General features: G+C 31.5%; 2 protein-coding genes across 2 annotated transcripts; one reads left to right on the forward strand and one right to left on the reverse strand.

Annotated features, from left to right (window-relative positions):
* Positions 1-6,155: 6,155 nt before the first annotated feature.
* Positions 6,156-8,879, forward strand: LOC131639697 (cytochrome P450 72A68-like). The gene is made up of 5 exons (XM_058910169.1): positions 6,156-6,547; positions 6,730-6,947; positions 7,040-7,284; positions 7,715-8,102; positions 8,274-8,879. The coding sequence occupies exons 1-5, from the start codon at positions 6,271-6,273 to the stop codon at positions 8,703-8,705; spliced, it is 1,560 nt and encodes a 519-aa protein (XP_058766152.1). The 5' UTR covers positions 6,156-6,270; the 3' UTR covers positions 8,706-8,879.
* Positions 8,880-13,145: 4,266 nt separating this feature from the next.
* Positions 13,146-18,620, reverse strand: LOC131639700 (cytochrome P450 72A68-like). The gene is made up of 5 exons (XM_058910172.1): positions 18,186-18,620; positions 17,808-18,022; positions 14,347-14,591; positions 13,864-14,251; positions 13,146-13,731 (listed from the first exon to the last, which is right to left on the reverse strand). The coding sequence occupies exons 1-5, from the start codon at positions 18,454-18,456 to the stop codon at positions 13,300-13,302; spliced, it is 1,551 nt and encodes a 516-aa protein (XP_058766155.1). The 5' UTR covers positions 18,457-18,620; the 3' UTR covers positions 13,146-13,299.
* Positions 18,621-19,383: the final 763 nt, after the last annotated feature.

The raw sequence follows: 19,383 nt of genomic DNA on the forward strand, positions 1-19,383 counted from the left end.
TCATAATCAACAAAGACAAAAAAAACTTTTTCTCCTCCTTCTCTCTAAGATCAAAAGGCTTTCTCTCAAGAACTCAACAACAACTTCATAGCAAATTCAAGAACACAAACAAGATCAAAGCACAAGAATCTTCTCCGATCGGACAAAGCAACAACATCATCACCATATTTTCATCCTTCCAATTCCTTGTTTCTTGAGGTAATTTCCTACTTCTACTGATTCTTGTGATAATTGAACATAATAGATGAGAGTGTGATGTGTTGAATAGAGTTTGTGTTGATTTGATTATAGATTAGTGTTACTTGATAATTTTAGTTGTTAGAATTGGTGGATTCAACTTGCAAATTGATATAGAGCTTTGGTTTCTAATTAGTGCACAACATATGTTTGTAGAAATTCCACATAGAGAATATGTAGATTGATTTGTGTGAATTCTTGAGCATAAATTTTGTTCGGCCATTTGATGTGATAATTGTGTTTTGGCTCTAGAGTTTGTGCATTGAAGATGGTTAGAGTAGGCATTGGCTAGAATACTACTACCTCCGGTCCTATTTATAAGAAAAGATTCTCTTTTTAGGTACATTGAATAAATAATGTATCTAGATAGTATGTTGTCCAGATACATTGTTTATTCAATATATCTTAAAAGAGAATCTCTTCTTATAAATGGGACCAGAGGGAGTAACACTTAGCATTAATATGTGAATTTCTATAGTGTCGGTGTCGAGGTTTGTGGTAGTTTGTGGCTACTAACTCTTAACTTGTATTCTCAACTTTTGTGACTTAACTTTGCTAATATTTGGTGGTGATAATTGTCGCTATTGTGTTCAAGTTTGCCTATTAGTTGATATTATTCCATACAATTTCAAGTTTGTGCTAACTTTTGCCCATAATGCCATAAACTTACATGGTTTTACTTATTTTGTCAATTCCATAGCATGAGATAAGTTCTATTATATTTCTACTACATTTCTAAACTCATTTGACTCAAGGTTTGTGGAAGTTTGATGAAAATATCATAGTTTGTGGAAATGACAAAATGACACCGACACGTGTCTGCAAACGCATTTTTGGTTGTAACCTTTGATCCGTAAGTTCGTTTTCAGATTTTTTTACATGGAACAATAGGTTTTGGGGCGCTCCGAAGCTTTCTAACCGGACGGATTTCAGTTTCGAGCACTTTTCGATCGGTTCTGGCCAGGTCTGGAATCTGTGCGAAAATAGTGTTTTTTGCGCGAAAAGTGATCGAACCGACCACTTTTTTGAGACCGTTCGCGTGTGCATAGGTTTCAATAATTTTGATAAATCATTCTAGGTGATTTTTGATGGTGCGCCGTTGTTTTATCTTCTCTTTTGCAATAGGTTTATGTTGTGACTTTTGGCTTGTACATGTGTTATTTTTGCCAATATTTCACTAAGCCTTTAGTTTGTGATAACACCAAGTTTGCCTAGCTTGTATAACTTCTAACTTGTGATAGTTCCAATTTGGCATAGGATTAATAACATAGTAGTTAACTTGTAGTTGGTGCCTCATACCATGTTGATAACTAGTTAACTTGTGAATATACTAACATTGTTGCTTTTGTTTACAATTTGATCATAATATGCTATTTTCTCCTTAGTTCCAAGTTTATGCATGTCTCTTGTTGATAATGTGAAGTTGTAGAGTGCTGGAAATTTTATTAACATGTTGCTATTGTTAGTTACTGTGAGCAATGTTGTCTCTTGAGTCAAGTTTGAGGTTGGATAAAATAGATGATACATGGTTGATGTTTGTTCAAGGAAATGAATAGATACAATAACATGGGATATTGCTAATGCAGAATTTTTGATGAATGATATTGTAGTTTTCTATTGTTTGATTGAGTCATGAAAAGTGTAGAAAATAAGGACTAATTGTTGTGCATTTTGTTTAGTGCTTAATTGTTGATTCAAGATGTGAAGTAGTCTTTAAATGAGTGCTATTTGTTGATCATATGTGCTGAAAGTTGCTAAGTTGTGGTGCTTGTTTCCTCTTTTTTTTTTTCTTTCCGATTTTTGCAAATGGATGTGATGCGTCGGGTTCAAACAAAAATGCCACATCTCTTTAACCACTGTGAGTTTTAATAAATGTGATTAGTGTTTTTTTGGGTAGAACGATGCTTCCGGACCTGATTGTATGCTTTATTTTCTGTTTCGTGCACTTTTATTTTTGAACTCCGCTACTATTTTTTTTATCGGCCTAAAAGTCCCGCTTCCGGTCGAAATCAAGTAAAACCAAAATCGTTTTTGAGTCCGTTGGGGCATTTGCATGCGACTATAAGATTTTTGTTTAATTCCGATAACTTTGATTTTTGACTCGTTTTTACCGTTTTGATGTGGATTTCGGTTCCGATTGGTACGTGCCAGCTTGCGTTGATTTTCTTTTGACTTGTATTCATGTTTAATTAGCAATAATATAATAATATACTAGTGCACTTGAGTTTGTTTGATATGGTTACCGTTTGCTTTTACTTTGGTAATTTGTCATGCTTACTTTACCGTTTTGTCATTTTTGCAATTTTCATGTATCGTGCTTGTGTCGCGACTTCTAGTTGCTCTTTTGTTATTTTTTACAGGTTTGTTGAGTTTGTGCAAGGATTCCATAGAGATATCTCGGTGCCGCTCAAAGGAATACCATGCAAACTAATAATCTTCTCAATATAAAACTTGGCCAACTTCTGCAAAGGATAAATAATCTTAATCGGAATGAAATGAGTCGATTTATTTTGCCTATCCACAATCACCCAAATGGAGTCCCATCCCTTCGTCGTATTAGGTAGACTTGTCACAAAATCCATAGAAATGCTATCCCATTTCCATTCAGGAATGCTCAACGATTGCATTAGACCCAACGACTTTTGATGTTCAATCTTTGACTTTTGGTACTAAAAAAAAACTCAGCTACCTCATTCTTCATACCAGGCCACCAAAACAAATTCTTCAAATCTTGATACATCTTAGTAGCACTAGAATAAATACTTAAAAAACTTATGTGATCTTTAAGAATACTCTTTTAAGTTCTGGCACATATGGAACGCAAACTCTGTCTCTGAATCTGATCACAATGTTCTTGTCGATTTTGAATTCACCATCTTTACCCTAATTGATTAACACTAATCGGTGCTTCAATCCTAATTCAATTTTACGGCCTTCTCTAATCTCCTCTAGAATACCACTAGTTAACTTTAACATACCCAACTTAACACTGTTAGGAGTTCCTTTGCACACCAAGCTCACATATATGAATTGCTTGATTAACTCTAATTCTCGAACCATAATTATTGATATGTGCAAAGGACTTCATGCTCAACGCACCATATACCGCATTCGCTTTATCCGGATGATAATTTAGACTAAAATCATAATCTTTTAGGAACTCGAGTCATATTCTATGCCTCATATTCAGTTCTTTCGAATCGAACAAGTACTTCAAACTCTCGTGGTTACTGAACACTTCAAATATGGAACCAAAAAGATAATGACTCCAAATTTTAAGCACAAATACAACAACTTCTAACTCTAAGACATGCATATGATAATTCTTTTCATGAACTTTCAAATGCCTAAAAGTGTAAGCAACAACCTGACTATTTTACATCAACACACCTCCTAGACCCATCTCTGAAGCATCGCAATATACCATAAAAGGTTTATTGGGATTTGCTAAAATTAAAACAGGAGCAGTCATCAACTTCTTCTTAAGCTTTACAAAACTCTCTTCACATGCAGTATCACACACATAAGCTTGACCCTTTCGAGTCAACTGAGTCAAAGGCATTGCCAACTTCGAGAATCCTTCTATGAATCTGCAATAATAACTAGCTAAACCAATGAAACTTCTAATCTAAAAAACAAACTTCAAAGCCTTCCACTGCCCACTTCTTTCATCCAAAACTCACACTTAAATAACTTAGCATACAACTTATTATCTTTCAACGTCTGCAACATAGCCTTCACTTGTTCGTTATGCTCTTAATCAGGCTTCAAATATATAAGAATATCATCGATAAACACCACAACTAGATGGTCTAAGTACGGGTGGAATATTCTATACATATGCTCTATGAACACTTCTGGCATATCAGACACTCTAAACGGAATTACTGAATACTCATAGTGACCATTCTTTAGTTGTCCATAGTCAACATACAACCCCATGTTACCATTTTTCTTCTTCACTAACAATATCGGCACACCCTAAGAAGAAACAATTGATAAGACAAACTTCTTCTCAAGAAACTCTTCCAACTGTTTCTTTAGCTCACTTAACTTTGAAGCAAACTTTCTATTCGCAACCATTGAAACAGAACTAGTACCAGGTACTAAGTCAATAGCAAGCTAAACCTCTCGCTATGGCGGTAAATCACTTATATCATCTAGGAATACCTCCAAAAATTCACATACCATTGGCAACTCATTAATCATCGCTTTGTTTTCTGCATTCATATATGCTAACATCACGAACACCTGCGCCCCATCATTCACAACCTCATTCACTTACTTAGCAGACACAAACACTCCCTCATCTCCATCGATTTCAAGAAACAACATAGATTTGTTGAAACAATTGATATGCACATGGTTGAACTCCAACCATTTCATTCCAAGGATAACATCAAGTTCATTCAACGGTAGACAGACTAAATCCATTCCAAAATTCTTACCATAGACAGTTAGTGGACAATTCAAACAAACTAAGGAAGTATCAATGGTCTTAGAGCCAGAGTGTCAACAATCATACTTCCGACCATTGATGATAACTCTAAGTCCAAACGTTTTGCACAATCAAGATAAATGAAAGAATGTGTTACACCAGTGTCAATAATATAAATCAGAGGAATATTATTAATATATCACGTACCTCGAATCAACCTGTCTTCACTAATAGTCTCAGTACCGGACAATGCAAAGACCTTCCCTCCCGACCGAGTTTTCTTAGGTTTCTTACAATTAGTACTGATGTGACATTACTCCCCACAGTTGTATCAGGTGACAACATTACCCTTGCAATTTGTAGCTCGATGACCTGGCTTCCCACACTTGAAGTAGTTCGCAGTCATACTTTTGCACTCAGAGACGCGATGTCCAAACTCACCGCAGTTATAACACCTCACAAAAGTAGGAGTTCCTCCTCCATTTGAATTTTTCTCATCAAAAGTCTTTTGCTTTCCCTTGTCGGCTGGAGCACTATACGACTTCCCATAATTCTAGTTCTTCTCTTTATTCTCACTGAGATTCTTATAATTGGAAGATCAGACTCTACTATTCTCCTAAAAAATTCTGCAACTGTTCAGTAGAATAGCAAATTGGCGAATCTCTTGATATCCAATCACATAAAAACAACGTTAGGACAATGCAGCAAAGCCGAAAAAGAGCTACACAAGCGAAAACAACAATAAGAAAATGCATTTTTTTTTTGAAAACAATGCCCTCAAAAAGATTTGAGTTTGATTTTGCATTTTATAGAAAGTTTGACGATTTTTCACATAAAGCTTTGGATGATTTTTCACATAAAGCTTTCGATGATTTTTCTTGCATATGGATTTATGACATATAGGTTTGAATGTTTTTCTCTACTCTCCTATTTACCCCCTTCCATTGTACATATCTGATACAGATTGAGATAGAAGAGTGAACTTCTTTAAGAAAATAAAGAATAGATGGAAGATTGACTAATAATGAAGAAGTGAAAAATCAATTTTTCAGATTTATATCTTAGGGTGTTCTTGTTATACACTTCCAACCCAGATTTCATCTCTAGTATTTTATTTTTACATTTAAAAGCCGGGCTTCTCCACAATAGTATAAAAATTAATTTTTTTTATTTTATTTAATTTTTTCTTAGTTTTTAATTCATTTGATTTAATATATCATCTGCCATATGCCACATCACACAACATAATGGCCACATAAAAAATATATATATACAAATCAACATTTTTTTGGTTCAAAATTATTTAAATAAAATAGAGACTCATTGGTAAAAAGACAATAATAGAGGAAACAAAATTATAATTTAACTAAAATAAAAAATACTTAGATATTTATATAAGTAAAAACAGAGAATTTGGTCAAGGATACGTGGATTTTATCTGACAAAGATGTATGTACGGATAAGATCATGACGAAAATGTCTTAATTCAAAGACAAGGAGTGTTCCGTTTACAACTTCAAAAATTATTATAAACATTTTTGTTTTATCATCTTCCCCTATTTTCTTTCATCTTCCAGTAACTACTCTACACAAAAATGATTACAATTACAGCAATAATTGTCTTCACTGTCTTGACGACACTTACTTTGACATGGTCATGGAGAATTCTGAACTGGTCATGGTTGAAGCCAAAGAAGCTAGAAAAGATTCTAAGAGAACAAGGACTTAAAGGGAATTCATATAGGTTTTTAGTTGGAGATATGAAAGATATTGTAAAGACGCGAAAAGAAGCAACATCTAAACCCATTAATCTTTCCGATGATATTGTTCCTCGTGTGTTTTCCTATTTCCAACAAAGTTCTATAAAACATGGTATGTCTCTTCATATTCCTCCAAAATCTTGGTCGTTAAAGTAATCTATCAGCTAATTGTTAGTTGGTTCAGTGGTGATTGGTTGACTTATTAGGGAGAACTACGGTTTGATCCCCACAACTGCGATTTGTGATCCTCGATTACTGATAGACAAATTTTTTTTGTCTATATTTGTTATGCAGGGAAGAATTCTTTTGTTTGGTTGGGAGCAACACCAAGGGTAACCATCACAGATCCTGAGATAATTAAAGATGTATTTAACAAAAACAACGACTTTCAAAAGCTTAATATGAATCCGCTTGCCAGGTTACTAGTTAATGGTCTAGTAAACCTTGAGGGAGAACAGTGGAGCAAGCACAGAAAGATAATCAATCCTGCATTCCATTTTGAAAAACTGAAGGTAAGTTTCCGTTTACTAGGTATTAATCTTATTGCATAAGTTCTTAGCTTGACATGCAGAGTTCTAACTCTTGGTTATCTCTTACACCACAGATCATGTTACCAAATTTCTTAAAAAGTTGTGATGATCTGATTGGCAAATGGGAAACAATGTTGTCATCAGATGGATCATGTGAAGTGGACGTATGGCCGTTCCTTCAAAACTTGGCCAGTGATGCTATTTCACGAACAGCATTTGGAAGTAGTTATGAAGAAGGAATGAGAATATTTCAACTTCAAATCGAGCAAGCTGAACTTACGAAAACAGTTATGACGAATGTTTACATCCCTGGATGGAGGTAATACTATTTTGTGTATTGAATTTCTTGTTGATTAACAAATATTTACAGCTAGGAATCTAATAAATGTGTTTTATGTGACAAAGATTTTACAAAATATTGTACTATTAGCTATTAACATAACAACCATCATTAAGAATCTGATCTGTGCCCGTTTATTACTGATCATTGAGAAGGAAAATCTAGACACAATGAAACCAATAATTGTTTCGCCAAAACATTCGAACAACAAGTGATCAAAAAGCCTGTGATATAGTAAATGGAGAGTTGGCTCCTCTAAAGTTGATTTGTCATACATGTGCTTGTAAAACCTATTGATTTATAGTACTGTATGTTCTAATTAATTTGCTCACTTTAAAAGATTATAATCCAGGAAATGGAAGCCTCTTCATATCATATGATTACAAGACTAATTATGTTTATTATGAAGGTTTCTACCAACTCCTACCCATAGGAGGATGAAGGAAATTGACAGAGATGTAAGAACTTCACTTACAAATATGATTAACAAGAGGGAGGAAGCACTGAAGGCAGGCGAAGCTACTAAGGATGATTTATTAGGTCTACTTTTGGAGTCAAATCACAAGAAAATGGAAGAACATGGCAACAATAAGAATGTCGGAATGAGTCTTGAAGATGTAATAGAGGAATGCAAGCTATTCTACTTTGCAGGGCAAGAGACCACTTCGGTTTTGCTTGTTTGGACAATGGTGTTGTTGAGTAGGTACCCTGATTGGCAAGCATGCGCACGGGAGGAAGTATTACAAGTTTTCGGTAACAATAAACCAGATTTTGATGGGCTAAGTCATCTTAAGATTGTAAGTGTTATGTTCTTCCCTTCATAATATAGAGTATTTGCTTTAAAAGACTTTTAATTTGAGATTCAATGGTTGAGGTCGAAAAGTGTGTAACATAGTTTTTGTTGTCTGCACCAAATCCTAATCCATGCCTTGACACTTACCACTGATATAATACCTTTGTTTGAACAGGTCACCATGATTTTGAATGAGGTTCTTCGGTTATACCCTCCAGTAGTTGCGCTTCCTCGAACTGTTCACAAAGATATGAAACTTGGAAACCTAACATTACCTGCTGGAGTGCAAGTTTTCTTATCAATAGTTTTGGTTCACCATGATTCAGAACTATGGGGAGATGACGCCAATGTGTTCAATCCTGAAAGATTTTCGGAAGGTGTTTTGAAAGCAACAAATGGTAAACTTTCATTTTTTCCATTTGGAGGGGGTCCTAGAATTTGCATTGGACAAAACTTTGCCATGATAGAAGCAAAAATCGCAATTGCAATGATTTTGCAACTGTTCTCATTTGAACTTTCTCCAACCTATGCTCACGCCCCTACTGCGGTAATTACACTTAAGCCGCAATATGGTGCTCATATAATTCTTCATAAACTTGAAATATAATGTAAAATAGGAAGCTCATAGTATAATAAAAGAGTGTTGTTGGTTAGGATATATCAACCCTTTAAATGGTTTTCTATATTTCAATGGATTAGTCTTGGATTCTAATGAAGTAATGTTACACGGTGTAATCTTACACATTTTATTGAGACATTCATACCTTTTTTGTTGTTGGAATGTTTGTTGCGTGGAAAGCACCCTGTTTTAAAAGAAACAAACTATTTTAACTTATGTGTTTGCAATTCCTCTAGATTGGGAAAGGCTAAGAAAAAGTTGATCATAGATGTAGGATGGAAGAAACTGACATCCTCCAAATGAATTGTTGGTTGAACACGATCTTAATCGCGGCTTAGGAAGGTCAGTAATCCTATCTTTGGTGGTTGAACCCGATGGCAATTGAGGTAGAGAGTGAGAGTCAATATGGTCCCCAAGCAAATGATCTTATATTCGGGCCGGTCACTAATCCTATCTTTGGTGGTTGAACATGATCTTAATCGCCGGTTAGGAATGTCACTAATCCTATCTTTGGTGGTTGAAACTGATCGCAATCGTTTAGACATTGCAGTTGCAAGATCAAAAGTAATGAATACTGGTTTGGTTAAACAAGGAGAAGCCTAATACTTCATATAAGGAGGACAAACTTAATTCTGAAACAAATCTCAGCTAATAACAATACGGAATCTAAAAAAATCTCAACTAAAAACAATACAGATCTAACAAATCTCCACTAATTCTGAAACAAATCTCAACGAAAAAGAATATATCAAAAGAAAAATAGAACAAATCTCAACTAAAAATAATATATCAAAAGAGAAATAGGGAGTAATAAAATCATATTTGTGAAGGATTTGTAAATGTGGGATTCAGATTCTGATCACGTGGATGACAACGTTTGTCACATTATTTATGTTTTTTTTTTTGGAAACAAAGTATGTTCACGTTACCACTTGTTTTATTTTTTAATATACACTTTAAGATTTTTTTTTTAAATAATGTTTATATTTTAAGTAATTATTTATTCTTTTATAAGTTTAATTGATATCAACATTAAATAAAAAACCATATTTTGATAAAATTAAACAAACTCTTTCCTCGTTTAATAAACTTATTAAGTTTGATAAAATAATTGACTGGAATGATAATATACGAGACAAAGAAAATTGTATCATATTTTAAGGGTGGACATTCGATTGGGCCAGTTAGGTTTCGGGACCTAAACCCTAAACCCTAAACTCTTTTCTTTCCGAAGAATGTATTTATTTTTTTGTTCATATGTTTTATTTTCAGCTTTTACTTTCAATCCATTTTAACCCTAGCTCGAAACTGTTGAATGACATTCTAACGACCATTCTCTGTGGACGCGATAATTTCTAGGGTAATATTTCCGAATCTTTTGTTGCTTGCTGTTATACAGCTTTAACAAGAATAGAGAATTAAGTGTAGAATGGTTAAAGAAATAGAGAATTTGGAGGATAAAATTGAAATTGAGGCAAAACAACAATAAAACTTCAATGAGGCAAAACAAAAATAAAATTACATATGGAGGTCAGATTTATAAAATTAAGTGACTAAAATTACTCAAAACACACCCAAAAATACAAGTGATGTTACATAACCCTTGCAAAAGGGTAAGGGTATGTACTGGACAAAATAGTATAATACAATTCTTTAAAGTATTGTACGATATAGTACAACTTTTTGTATTGTACAATATTTGACGAACAATTGACAAGACAAATAAAATAAAATAAAATTTACTACAATACTCTATAAATGTAACTTTTAATAGACGATGAGAGAAAATATTTTTAATAGAAAATAAATATGTATTTAAAATAATTTATTCTAAGGACAAAAAGTATTTTCATAATGTGAATATTAATAGAGAAGGGTGAGAGACAGAAAGAGAAGAAATTTATTTTTAATAAAAAATAAAAGGGTATTTTCATATTTTAAATAATTTCTACTATAGAGAAAATGTTATTTTCTTATTTTTCATATTGTAAATATTAATAGAGAAGAGAGTATTTCTTAAAAAAAACAAAAAGGTATTTTTATATTTTAAATAACTTATGCTAGAGACAAAAGTGTATTTTTTATATTTTAAATATTAAGGGAGAAAGATATGAGAGAAAAATTATATTTTTAATAAAACATAAGAGGGTATTTTTGTATTTTAAATAACTTGTGCTAAGGATAAAAGGGTGTTTTCTTATTTTCATGTTGTAAATATTAATAGAGGAGGATCAGGGAGAAAAAAATATTTTTATTAGAAAATATAAAAGAATATTTACGTATTTTAATTAACTTGTACTATGGACAAAAAGTTGTTCTCTGATTTAGTGAGGGACAAAATTTTCAATTTTTGTCCAGCCCCTATTCGTGATTTTTGTCTTGTATCGTGAATATCTTTTAAATCAAAGACATACCAACTAGCGTTATGTTGTCCAAACCCATATTTTTTAACAAATCAAACACACATTAAATTTGATAAATAATTGACATGGTAATATATGAGACGAGAAAATTGTATCATATTATACGGGATGGACATTCGGCCATACCGATTCGTTTACGAGATCAAAACCGTAAATCAGCCTAATCCTCAATTTAGAAACAACAGTCAAATTCTGTGTGATTCAACAATGGGTCTTTTCCGAATTGGTTTTTCAGATTCAGTTTTTTAACTTAAGTTTTTTCATATTTTAATAATTGGCCCATTTGAAAATAATTGGATAATTTTATAATCGGCCGATTCAATAAATATATTTTTTATTTATTTCTAATTTTATAAATTTGGGTATTAACAATGTTTTCCATCCTTTTTTTTTTTTTAATTTATTGGTATAATTTGAACAATGGTATATTTTTGTTTCTTTAAAAACATAATAGTTTAACTATGCTAATTACAATGAGACAAAACAATAATAAAATTACATATGGAGGCCAGATCTATGAAATTAAGTGACTAAAATTACTTAAAATACATTAAGAAATACAAGTAATGTTACATAACTACTGTAAAATGGTAAGTATTGAATAGAATAGTATAGTACAAATTTTTTAAGTATTTAAGAGCAATTGACAGAACAAATAAAATACTCTTTATAAATCTAAAAATCATAGATGAGGAGGAGAGAAAATATTAATAATGGAAAATAAAATAATTTTTTTAGTATTTAAAATAATTTATACTAGGAACAAGTATTTTCTTATGCTAAATATTAAAAGAGGGTGAGAGACAGAAAGGGAGAAAATCTATTTTCAATAAAAAAAAATAAAAAGACTTTCATATTTTAAATAATTTGTCCTAGGGAGAAAATGATATATTTTTTTATTTTTCATTTTTCATATTGTAAATATTATTAGAGAAGAGAGTAATTTTTAATAAAAAGAATGTATTTTTGTATTTTAAATAACTTGTGCTAGAGACAAAAGTGTATTTTCATATTTTAAATATTAATAGATAAAGATATGAGAGAGAAAAATTATATTTTATTTTAAAAAAAATAAAAGGGTATTTTTGTATTTTAAATCATTTGTGCTAGACATAAAAGGGTATTTTCGTCAATCAAAATATACGAAATATCACAGTATTAGGGAAAAAAATAAAGGTCAAATTGAGAGGAAAATGAAAAGTTTTAAAACTAAATAAAAAGATAATACCTACACTCCAATTTCCCTTCAAACTCGTGAACAACCATAAAATATGTAGGAAATGAAAAATAGATAATTAGTGAAGATGACAAAGGAAATGAATGAAGCAGAAAAGACAATAAAAATATTAATCTATACCCATATTAAGATTGAAAAAGAGACACATTTCTAAATGGTTGAGGTTGAACTTCGAATGGTTGAATGGTTGAGTTAAATTCAGTGTCACTCCTTCAACTTTGTGCGTTATAATTTTGTGAAGTTGTGATTGTGAGATAAAGGGAAGAGGAATAGATCGTAGCGGCTAGGGTTTTTAGTTTTCTTCACTGTGTTAAGTTTATATGGTATATAGATAGGGTATATCTTTTGGGCTTCATAAACAATTCAGTTTTGTATGAATATTAAATAAAATAATAAAAATAACATTATTATCCACTATAAACTGAAAGGTTCACCTGTTTGACCCGAAAACTCGACCGAAAGAATTCAAATTTTATGGGTTGATCGGATACTAATGGACAATTGATTTTTGTCCACCTATCCCAAACCAATGTTTGTTACAATAATAAAATATCATAAATTAACCTTAAATTTATTAGTAGTGTTATGTATCTCTAATTCAAAAAGACATCCCAAAATATATAATCAACAAATCTTTACAAATTTTGTCACAATCAATTGACACATCTTCAATCTTGTTTTCAAAAATGTCATTTATAACTCATTGTTGTATATAATTGGTTAAACTTTTCCTTTTCCTATCGTATGTACTTTTCAAAAATTTTGTCGTCTCTTATATTTTTATATACTATATTTTCCTTTAAAATATTTAGATAAATAAAACATGATTACCCCTAAGAGATGCATGTTTTTAATTACAAGATGACATTTTTAACAATAAATAAAAAAATTCACACCTTATCACCTTACAAAGATTATGTTTTTATGTTTCCACTTTACGTATAATAATTTGAGCACCATATTGTGGTTGAAGAGTAACTAAATAGGATGGAGCATGAGCATAGGTTGGTGAAAGTTCAAATGAGAAATGTTGCAAAATCATTGCAATTGCCATCTTTGCTTCCAATAGGGAAAAATTTTGTCCAATGCAAATTCTAGGACCCCAACCAAATGGAAAAAATGAAACTCTACCATTTGTTGCTTTGGAAATTCCTCCAGAAAATCTCTCAGGATTGAAAATCTTAGCATCATCACCCCAAAGCTCGCAGTCATGGTGAAGCAAAATAATTGGTAAGAAAACTTCCACTCCAGTGGGTAATATTAGGTCTCCAAGTTTCACATCTTTCTCAATATTTCGAGAAAGGCCAGACACTGGAGGATATAACCTAAGAACCTCATACAAAATCATAGTCACCTGTCACAAAAATGTTTACATCACCAATAAGTATTAAGGTTGTTAGAAACACCACTAAGCCAAATATAAAGATAAGCTTTTAAATAGAGACCAAAAAGTGCATTTAAGACAACATAATAGTATAATACTTACAATCTTCAAATTATTTAGGCCATCAAAGTCTGGTTGTCTGTTGCCAAAGATAAGTAATACCTCTTCTCTTGCACGTTGTTGCCATTCAGGGTACCTACTCAACAATATCATTGTCCAAACAAGCAAAACTGAAGTAGTCTCTTGTCCTGCAAAGTAAAACAACTTGCATTCCTCGACTACATCTTCAAGAGTCATTCCCACATTTTTGTTGTTTGTATTTTCTTCAATTTCTTTGTGATTTGATTCAAGAAGAATACTCAATAAGTCATTCCCAGTAGATTCACCTGTCTTTAGTGCCTTTTCCCTCTTGTTAATTATATCTTTAAGCGAAGATTTTATTTCTTTGTCAATTTCATTCATCTTTCTATGGACAATAACAGGTAAGAACCTACAAGAAAATATGTTGAAATAAAATTACAAGTAATAGAGAAAAAATGAAAATACTAAATGGATAGGTGTAGGATATGTAAAGATAAGTCTTACATCCATAAAGGAATGAAAGATTTAGTTACAACTTTCATTAGATGTTCAGCTAGCTCTCTTTGAAGTTGAAATATTCTTTTTCCTTCTTCATAGCTACTTCCAAATGATGTTCGAGAAATAGCATCACTAGCCAAATTTTGAAGCGATGGCCATATGTCTATTTCACATGACCCATCTGAAGACAGCATTTCTTTCCATTTGCTAATCAAATCATTGCAACTCGCGAAGAAAGATGGCGTCATAATCTGTAATGTAATTATTAAAAATAACCAAAAGTTTAAACTTCACGTGATACTTTTTCTTCTAATAACATGTATCTTCTACTTTTTCTTGGATAAATTATTCCACTTGTGCTGCTTTGGAAGCTAATTTTTTGATCATGGCAAATTTGTTCGATTAGTTTCTCTCTTTGGTGAAGATGAATCACAATGATGGACTATTGATTCATATATACATCTGGAAATTGATCTGAATACTAAGGCTAGTTAGTTGCACCTAAGAAATCCTTAATGTTCCGTCATAGAAACATTAAGTTTTTATCTTGTGGACTTGAGAAAACCTTATCCACTTAATATCACAAAAGTGTTGTGTAGGTATCATTATGGTTAAGAACGTTTGGTTTGGTCTTCTCATTAAGTTTTGGAGAGACCCTTGGGTTGACGTTATTCCTCTTAGAACTAGGTTTCCCGGCTTTTATCTGTCTCTGAACAGAAGTATTATTCAATGGGAGAGCTTGGTATGTGGGAGGGGAATGCTTGGGTTTAGGATCTTAAGTGGAAAATATCTTTCCTTTTTTTACCATGAGGAGGTTTTGATATCTGATATCCTCTTAGAAGTTAGGGACTTTATCCCTTCCTCGTTGTTTGATAAGTGGTGGTAGGACCAATCTAAATATGGTTCTTATTTTGTGGCTTTCACATACTCTTTTCTTCTCTCTCATGAGTTTCCTAAAAGACCGCGAGGTCTTGTTGTTGGAGTCGGTTCTGTCTAGTAATTGAAGTAGATGGGCTCCCTCTAAAGTAAGTTTTTTCTCTTGGCAACTCATGCGGGATAAGATTCCTACTATAGATAATTTACTCAAGAGAGAGATCTTCATTGGTTCAGATAATGTCTCTTGCACTTTTTGTTCGAGTTTTCTAGAGTCTTCCTTTACTCTATTTGTGACTTGTGATGTAGTGGTTTCTGTTTGGTATAGAATTTTTAATTGATTATAATGGTTTGTAGTTTTACCTAGGGATTCCTTGACCCCTTTTTAGATTTTTTTCCCTATTGGATGCATGTCTAGTCTTAAGGGGAATGTCTTATGATTTGGAATATTATGATATGGTCGATCGGGAAATCTCATAATGATATAGTGTTCTCACGTAAATTGGTGTGAGCGAAGGACGTGGAAGATATGATAATTTTTTTTGGTTTAGAAATTGTATCTTAGTAGGTTTGTGGGTAACTCCTAGGCTTTCCCGTGATGGCTCTAGAACCCTATCCAATATCTGAGCCAATAGCAGCTTGAGTGTCTTCGATCTCCTTTGGGGGTGTTCTTGAATCTCGATGAAGATTGATGTCATTTTTTTGCAGGTTTTTGAGTAGAGATATCCAGCTTATGTACTTGTCTGGTGCTATTGGTTTTTGCCTTATTACGATTTTCATCTCTTGTATTTTTTTTCCTTCATTTTTTATTGGCTTCTTTTGGTGTTTTCCTTTTTTTGGATGTTTTTTTTCGTTTTTTCTGTTTTGTTAGTTGCTTCGGTACTTTCCTAGCCATTTTTCACTTATTGTAGTGTACTTTAAGCCCTTAGTGTTATATATATATATATATATATATATATATATATATATATATATATATATATATATATATATATATATATATATATATATATATATATATATATATATATATATATGTGTGTGTGTTTTTTTTTTTTTTTGTGTATTTCTATTTGCTTTTTAAAAAAGACCTTTGAGTAGTAATGTCTGTCTAAATTTTATATCTACCTTCATGTATAATTTTTTTCTAATAAAATATGTTGTCGTTACCAAAAGATTTTGGATGATCACAAAAGTTGGCATTTAGTGTGTTTGTATATATATATATATATATTATATATATATATATATATATATATATATATATATATATATATATATATATATATATATATATATATATATGTGTGTGTGTTTTTTTTTTTTTTTGTGTATTTCTATTTGCTTTTTAAAAAAGACCTTTGAGTAGTAATGTCTGTCTAAATTTTATATCTACCTTCATGTATAATTTTTTTTCTAATAAAATATGTTGTCGTTACCAAAAGATTTTGGATGATCACAAAAGTTGGCATTTAGTGTGTTTGTGGAGGTTCATCGAGTCATTGTTGGCCTAACCTCATTAATAAATATAATGATGGTTGATGCAAACTTCTTAGGCTCTTTTTGCACTACGGGTGCATACACCTAACAAATTATTGACTTAGTGAATGAAATTTTTCAGTGGTTCTAATCCTAGTGTCCTATCAAATATGTCAAACTTGTTGTCAAAATTGAAAGTTAACCAAGTGAATCTACTAATAGATTTCACTAGTGATCCCATTTTCATCAAGTAATTACATTGAGGAAGAAAAAGAAAATGTTTTTATTAGCTTTATTAGGTTCATTAACAACACCAAAAAGTGTTAAGTATGATGTGTAAAGATGTTTACTTACTAAAGTGCCCAATATATAAAAATATTTTAATGTAAAAGAGATAAAAATGTATAAAATAACATGATTAGATAAATTCTCTTATGTCAAAAGATTACACAGTTGAATATTTATAGACAAACTCTATTGTGTATTGATTGGGTATAAAATCTTGGTGGCCATGATAAACCTCAACAAATTTGAAAAAGATTTGATTGTATTAATATTGTGTGGCTTACTATTGGCCAATGAGAGTTTATCTATCTATTATCTCATGTCTTGTTGATTTCGTCTAACATGTAATTTACTTTACATTAATATAATAAAACAAATTAAAATATTTTAGCTAATGTATTTCTTTATAATGTAAAATTTTAATTATTACCAGCCGTTTTCCTTAATATTTTAGCTAAATTACACAACTTTCAACTAATTAGCTATTAGTAACAAATTAACAACTTACATGTAATGTTTTATTATACTCCCTCCGTTTTCTATTATAAGTTGCTTTGAAAAAAAATTATATTTTAATATAAGTCGCTTTATAATTCCAATGAATAATTAATGATATTTTTCCTATTATATCTTTAAATATTTATTATTTTCTCTTCTTTCAATTACGTAAATTTATCTATCACATGTTATTAATGATAGACAATTTTGTAAATATCTTCATAATATCTCATTTTCACACCAGAGTTATTATTTTTTTTTAATATGTGTGAAAAGTCCAAAATGACTTATAATAGAAAACGGAGAGAATATAGTATTTAATAGAAACTAACCTTCAATTTTTCTAAATGGAAAGCAGGGTTGATTAGTCTTCTATGCTTGCTCCACTTTTCTCCCTGATGACTAGCAAGACCACTAGCTAGCAACTTGAAAATCTTATAATTAGTCTTTGGAAATTCAGAAATCTTATTCAATACATCTTTTATTTGCTCAGGTTCTGTGAGTGTCACCCTTGGTTTTGTTCCAAACCAAATAAAAGAATTCTTCCCTGCATATAATTACCAATTCTATAAACTTTGAGAGTGTTGAGAAAGATATATACACCAAAACAAAAGAGAAATATGAAACTATATATTTAAAATTATGTAACATAATAGAAAGATTTCATGAAATAACTTTTATTAAGATGATTGAGAAAAGAACAAACATACCATGAATTTTAACACTCTTTTGGATGTACGGACTGACACGTGGAACTATATCATCAGAGAGATTCATGGATTTGGTTTTAGCTTCCTTTTCCATCTTAAAAAGATCCTTAACATCCCCAACCAAAATCCTATATGAATTACCATGAAGTCCTTGTTCTCTCAACAACTTCTCTAGCTTCTTTGGCCTTAACCACAACCAATTCAAAACCTTCCAAGCAATTATCAAACCAAGTGTCCATAGGATGAAAATTATGACTGAAACCCATTCCATTTCTATGTTTGTTATTGGTGATGCAAAAGAAGATAGAGAATGAAACAATAGGAAGTGAGGGTGTGTACATATTAGTAAATCAGAACCATGTATTTTATAGAGTTTGGGTGGCTAAAACTATGACATCCGGCACTAATTTCTATGTTATCTTTTGTTCTTTTCTATTTGGCTTTGTTGTTTTGTAATCGACATAGGAAACAATTGTCAATTTGATGAATTTATTTATTGATTTTTTTCCTTATGGAATTGTTAGGTGGGTAAAAGCTTGAAACGGACTGGATTTACCTAATCTATTATTTAATCCGTTTTAATTTTAATAGGTTGAATTCATCATCCAACTTTAATTTCAATGGTCAAAATTCAATCAAATTAATTCGTTTATTTATGGGTGGGATTGAGTTGAATCCATATATTGTATTTTAAATATAAAAAATTTATAATTTTTTTCAATTATGAAAAATTGTAACATAATTAAATAAAAATACACTCATTTCTAATTTTAAAATTGACGATACAACATTGCTTCATCATCACAACAACGTGCTCGACACCGATACACTTATACGATTCTTATTTTCCATACTCAGGTGTCATCCATTAACGAAGCACCAACGACAACGTTACTGCAACAACGACAAAAGTATCATAATACCAACCTGATAACATAACTCGACTAATAACCATATAACTCATCATCGACCAACAACTTACAAGAACATTCTATTACAATCAGCATTATTCACAAGAAAAATCAACACTCTGGCATATCATGCTTCAACTGCGCGACTCTGATCATCCATCTTAATCCACTGTCCTTTATTAGAGTCTATCAATTTACACGATTCACAAGCTTCAACTAAGTCTCAGACTTTCCTCAACATCCACCACTTTATGCACCATCGAGACAATAAGATAAGTCTATAACAT

The sequence above is a fragment of the Vicia villosa genome, unplaced genomic scaffold (assembly GCF_029867415.1).
Source record: "Vicia villosa cultivar HV-30 ecotype Madison, WI unplaced genomic scaffold, Vvil1.0 ctg.002741F_1_1, whole genome shotgun sequence".
Lineage (NCBI taxonomy): Eukaryota > Viridiplantae > Streptophyta > Magnoliopsida > Fabales > Fabaceae > Vicia > Vicia villosa.

Bases quoted from the DNA above. Each gene is read 5' to 3' on its own strand.
- LOC131639697 (XM_058910169.1), top strand. From the start codon at position 6,271: ATGATTACAATTACAGCAATAATTGTCTTCACTGTCTTGACGACACTT. The intron at 7,285-7,714 runs GTAATACTATTT...TTTATTATGAAG, and splicing joins GTTTACATCCCTGGATGGAG to GTTTCTACCAACTCCTACCC. The intron at 8,103-8,273 runs GTAAGTGTTATG...TTGTTTGAACAG, and splicing joins GGCTAAGTCATCTTAAGATT to GTCACCATGATTTTGAATGA.
- LOC131639700 (XM_058910172.1), bottom strand. From the start codon at position 18,456: ATGGAATGGGTTTCAGTCATAATTTTCATCCTATGGACACTTGGTTTG. The intron at 14,252-14,346 runs GTAAGACTTATC...ATTTTCTTGTAG, and splicing joins TCTTTCATTCCTTTATGGAT to GTTCTTACCTGTTATTGTCC. The intron at 13,732-13,863 runs GTAAGTATTATA...TTTTTGTGACAG, and splicing joins GCCTAAATAATTTGAAGATT to GTGACTATGATTTTGTATGA.